The 5,811-nt window shown below is 33.6% G+C and overlaps 1 protein-coding gene across 2 annotated transcripts; it reads right to left on the bottom strand.

Moving 5' to 3' along the window:
* Positions 1-1,365: 1,365 nt before the first annotated feature.
* Positions 1,366-5,371, bottom strand: LOC120071703 (Rhodanese/Cell cycle control phosphatase superfamily protein). 2 transcript variants are annotated; one of them, XM_039024084.2, is made up of 11 exons: positions 5,313-5,371; positions 4,980-5,232; positions 4,727-4,822; positions 4,122-4,229; positions 3,658-3,754; positions 3,372-3,411; positions 3,208-3,282; positions 2,644-2,731; positions 2,447-2,514; positions 1,907-1,979; positions 1,366-1,814 (listed from the first exon to the last, which is right to left on the bottom strand). In XM_039024084.2, exons 2-11 carry the CDS (start codon positions 5,127-5,129, stop codon positions 1,731-1,733), a joined length of 879 nt encoding a protein of 292 aa, XP_038880012.1. In that variant the 5' UTR covers positions 5,130-5,232; positions 5,313-5,371; the 3' UTR covers positions 1,366-1,730. The 2 variants fall into 2 exon arrangements, with proteins under 2 accessions (XP_038880012.1, XP_038880013.1); XM_039024085.2 differs by lacking the exon at positions 2,447-2,514.
* Between the last annotated feature and the right edge of the window lie 440 nt (positions 5,372-5,811).

A 5,811-nucleotide genomic window follows, 5' to 3' on the forward strand; every position in this document is an offset into this window, starting at 1 on the left:
AATAAAGATATCGGGTATATAATTACAATTTTATTATTTGACCTAATTTTATCTTAGGTAATTGTTTTGAAAGGTAAAACTTTGAAAATATTTTCGGGTATAGCAAAATGTCACTATCTATTAGTGGTAGACTGCGATGGACATCTATTACTGATACCAATAGATGTCTATCGTGGTCCATCAAGATCTATCATCGATATATAGTGAATTTTTGTTATATTTATAAATAAATTTGTTCATTTTTCTTTATTTTAAAACAACTCTTTTATCTTTAGGTGGGAGGAGAGATGTAGAAACAGAAAATTGGGAAGTCGAACTGTTTGAGAATGACTATTTAATTTCATTCTTTTTTATTTATTATTTTTCATTTTGCTTAAACTTACTGTACATGAAAAGTCATATTTAGTTTCATTCTACAAAATCTAATTAACCCCTAAATCGTTGCCAATTTAATTTAATTAAGATTTTAGAATTTAAAATTAAATAGAAAATAAAATCCAAAAATTTAGGAAAAATAATTTAAATTCACCTAGAACTTAGTATGTTACAAATTATTTCATAGTTATCTATTTATACATCCCTTCAACTTTTAAAAATTTTAATATATTGCATAATGGTTTAATAATTAATTGGTTTTTGGTTTTTAGTTTTTAAAAAACAAGTATGTTTGTTATCCAATTGATTTTTTTTTTTTTTTTTTTTTTTTTGAAAATTTGTTTCTAAAATGTTTTTTGTTTTTTTCAAAAAAATGCTCGTTTTTATTTGATTAATATTGATGCTTCAAGGTATTGAAATGCTTGGAGTCTCCGATAGTCGAAGTGTTTGTCCATCATTCTTCTATGTCGAGGTTTGAGCCTTAGCCCTTGCAATTTTTGCACATTTTATTGTAACCATTTCTAATTTCTAATTCATATAAAAATGTAGTAATGTTGATTTTTTTTTTTTCTTTTCTTTTTTACACTTCATTTCCACATCAAATTTTATCTTCATTTTAATTAAAAAATATATATATTAAAATTAATCTTTTCATATTTCTTATAATAATTTTCCCATTTTAAAAGTAGAACAAAAATGAACCAAACTTGGAAATGTAGAGACCAAATGAATATTTTGAAAATATAATGATCAAAATAAACCAAAGCCAAAAAGTATGGAAACCAAAATAATGTTTAAATCTTTATTTAATAACAATTAATTAATTACATAAACACCCAAATAAGTTATCAAAGTGAGCTTAACTCGACGATTATTCAAAGGTTCAACTTCTCCTTTCATCTGTGCCCACTCCATATTGAAGTGTATAGATTCGTTAGCTGCAAAGGAATTCAGTCTAAGAAGACTGCTGAAATTTGAAAACATTATGAATGTAGGAATTATAACTGTTGTATGATTGATTTGGAAGGAGATGAAGCGTGCAATACAGGCAAATTATACTATGAAGAAATGCCCAGAGTTGCATACAATAAATGCTATTCCTCACTCATGAACTTGCTTCAAGTGGTAAATTCCAACTCAAAATCTCTACCTCTTCCCTAGTACTGCAAAATGGGAGTCTTGCTAAAAAATGAGAACTAGACTCAAGAATATACACCAGAGCATCAGCAGATCTCTCCTATACATATCATTAATTCCAAGCATCCCCATCAGACAGAACTCTCTACTCTAGCCAAAACTTCAGACCTTAGTCTCACATGTCTTTCGTCCTACTACACGAACCCCAGCTAGTGATCTTAGTGAGACCGTAATTCCTGAACATAGCGACCCAATTGCTGAGCGCCAATAAACAGGGCATCAGCAGCAAGAAAGACTGCAACCTGTGCGAAGAAAATTAAACATGGGGCTGAAGGAGAGAAATTTAAGATGGAACTAGAAACCAATTAACTGATACATCTAGATGAAATATTACCAGACGAGCAGAGTAAACCAAGCGATAACCCCAACCTTCTTTTGCACCAGCCATCCTTTGTTGATCTGTCCAACTGAAAGTCATAGGGGAAGTGAGTCAGAGGAGAGGGAGATACGCACTTTCGAAGTAAATTAATTTGAAATGTTCTTTTTGCCATTTGAAACAAATAGCATCACTATCCCTAACAAAGAACTTCATAGTATTTCTGCAGGAGATATAACTGCTGAATAATGCAGAAAACATTAAGAATATATAATTGAGAGATTCATTCTAAGGTAAATTCATGGAAAGAGAAATTTGGTCATTCTCAAGTACCCACAAGTCAATCTGAATCCTACTCCCAGGCATTGACTTAGATTATGCAAAATGCATTTATCCATAGACCGTAATGCATTGAGTATTGACTATTTTTGCATATTGAGCATAGAAGTGAGTACAGAACTAGGTTGCTTGCAAATTAATGATTTATAGCCTGGAGTTGGATTTCCATAGGCATACAAAATGAATATAAGGAGAAGATAGATTAAAATCATCTGTTACCCAAGGAATTCTGAAAGTCCACCAATCCCAGCGAATTTTAAAGGCTGAGGACCTTCTCTGGCAAGATCCTATTCCAGGTAAAATGATAGACATTACCAAATTTTACTTTTACAGACTGAATTAACAGCAAGAAACTACAGACACCAAAAAACATAAACAGAGAGAATGCAGAAACTTCAACGTAAAAATATTGATACCTCTTCTTCAGCAGCATCTAGACCGCCTTGAACCCAGAAAAGGTTTCTATAACCAGCATTGTAGAGGAGCTCGCATGCAGCTAGGGACCTTCCAAAAATGTTGTTCAGATGAAAGAAGCTCGGCCAAGATTATAAGTTCCTTACAATTGGATCTTTTGAAGTAATTAATAATATCAATGGTTTGATTCTTTTAGTGATAATCTGATACAAAGAAGAAAAAAAGTAATATCACACTATAGTAATTTTTTCCACGATAATATTAGCCAACGCTGGATGTGAGATATCGTAGAAGATTATTTAGTCCAATGATTTCATGTAAAATAACAATGTGGTGCAATCCTTTGACTCAGCAAGATGTTTAATCATAACTTGAACCCGCTGCTGGGATCACTATCAGTATACTGAGCCATTTTTCCTTCACTAGTTACATGGAAGTCAAAAGATCATGATTAAGAGTAACAGAAAATCACAATTCATTATGGCCCAAGTTGCGATCTCAGTTTACAACTCAGCATCAATTATTTAAAAACGTTTCATCTTAGCCCATCAAAATCAGGAGATTACCTCAATCCCTTTTGGCATGCAAGAATAAGGTCAGCATCTTTTGGAAACTTCTCTTGAACTTCTGACAAGAATCGGCTGTTGAAGTACAGGCAGTGAAACAAAGTAATATGGATTACACAAATTAACAAAAAGAACCAGAAGAATTGCTGTGGCCTGCTTTATACCTATTGTAGGATACTGTAGGCACACCACTCCACCAACCCCCTAGGAAAATATAAGAACAATGTAAGGGACTAACTGCCAAAAATAAATAACTTGACAAAAAAATAATCCACTAAATTTATGGGCGGTAATACACATTACTTTGTATGATTCACTAATCTTACTAGCAATCTTGAGAAGGAAATTAAGTAAAGTATTTTTTGTCTCTCAATGGCAAGCAGCAAAAGATTACAACCAGAGAACTAGACTTTGTTCTTTAAAGAAGATATAGCAAGAGTTCCATGGTACCCATCATGAAGCTTGTGACCTTTCGAGAAAGAGTTCCAGGATCAAGTTTATCATCAACATCAAAGATTGGGATCCACGTTGAGCCTTTAACCCATGCCTTCAAAACATGGGAGAAACATAAGTTCAAGAGTCCAACAACGAATAAATATGAAGATCTGTTTGTCATAAAATCCCTAGAATAGCTTGTGAAAGTTAGCAAAAGCCTTATCAACATTTTTTAACTAAGAACTATTCACAGTGCCACTAAAATTACTGAGCATAACATGGACTACGCATTCATCAATAGAATCTACCAGTATTGAGGTCCCTTAAGAGCCAATTACATGTGCATCACTGGGAAACATATGACAAAAATCAAAGCGTTACTTTTTCATGTGACCTCTACCGCAAGCATCAATCAGTAAACAAAACTTCCAAGGATCCACTCAATGAGATTTTTTCTCACAAACAATTCAGTAGTCTACCTTTTTGTGTTCTGTAGAAGGACGAACATCAAGCAATGTCTTATCAGAGAGCTGAATGGCATAACCAGCTTCCCTTGGCACCAGAACTTTTACTTTGCCTTCTCGGATCTATAAATATAAATGATTGGTAAACAATAAACAGCAAACATTTATTAATCATACTAACAAAAAAATTTGAATGAACAATTTAAAATTTTAAAGAATGCTATCAAGAAACAATGCCGTTGAAGAATTTTCCCTCAGAGAGTATGACTAAACCATCTGGACATAATGAACACTCATAATACTTGTTGATTTCCAAATTAAGTTGGATCCCAAATCCCAAATAATTGTTACAAGATAATAGATTTGGTTTAACAATTAATATTGAGTAACTAACACATATACACCCAAAAGACCAATTAGTTGTATCAAATTGGACCTGTTTGGTGTATTGATTGAAGTCACTGCCATACTTATTTTCAACTGACTGGTATAATGCAGAAGTGCGATTTAGATTAGGTTCAGCTAGCAAATAAAAGAAGCATTTAGATCCTCTAGTTAATATGATCAAACAAACATTCACTAGAAAGCAATACAATTACAAATAAACGGTGGGTACCAACCAGAGAGTCCCATCTCTTTTTAGCTGCAGCCATATCCCTCATTTGCTTCAGCTCATAGTCTTCACTATCACTTTGCATTTTGATAACATTGAAATGCTGAACAGAAACATCGACATTACAGAAACAAATGGATCATGTAAAGAAATAAAACCAGCAACAGCAATCGTTGAATTGTTTTGTGGGTTTCTTGAATGTTTTCCAAGAAAAGAATCAAATACACCCAAAATTGAAAAAAGGGTATATAATTACGTACATGGCGGTGGGCACCATTGAACTTTAAGGTGGATTGTTCGTAAAATTTGCAGTGATTTAAGCTTCTGGGCAAGCTGGCAAAACTGCGTTTCTTCAAATTAGAAGAGGAAATGGTGAGTGAATTCAGGGAAGGAAGCGCCAGAGCTTCCATTATTATGCTCTGTACAGAAGCGGGAGTGAAGAGAATGTCCAAAGGCTTATCCAACGCAACGCCTATATCCCTTACTCCCACGAGGATTAGCGTTATCCAGAATCTGAATATTCATTATTCGGATTAAGAATCAAGATAATCCAATCGGGATAGGGTTGAAAAAAAAAAAAAAAAAACAACAACCTCGCGGGAAGGGTCCCACCTTGATCAAAGCAGGAAATTCTCAGTTTGATCGAGGATAAAGGCCAAATCCTAGATTAAAGTAGGGTTCCTAGTCGAAGACGGAGCGGGGATGGGAACCATAATCCGCCCGTTTTCGACCCAGCCGTTTATTTTTTTAATATATTTTTAAAAAAATATAAAAATATAAATGTGTGTATATATATATATATCTTTGATTTTTAAATTATTATTAACTTTCTTTGTAATAAAAAAATTGTTTTTATATTCAACCAGTATGTGAGATTGATAAGGATAAATATAACTTTTTTAATAAATTTTTTATTAAGTGGTGTTTTCCAACATTTTGGGGATGGATTCCGAGGGGGTCTAATTCTCCGACTTCAATTTGCAGGGATGGGGATTAATTCCCCCCAGGGATAGGAATGGGGAATGCCCCCTCCCCTGCTGTCCTGCACCAACCCTAAATTGGGATTCCCTCGCTCTGTCCTAACCTGTCAAC

Source organism: Benincasa hispida, chromosome 2 (genome assembly GCF_027475165.1).
Source record: "Benincasa hispida cultivar pf3 chromosome 2, pf3_genome.v1.1, whole genome shotgun sequence".
Lineage (NCBI taxonomy): Eukaryota > Viridiplantae > Streptophyta > Magnoliopsida > Cucurbitales > Cucurbitaceae > Benincasa > Benincasa hispida.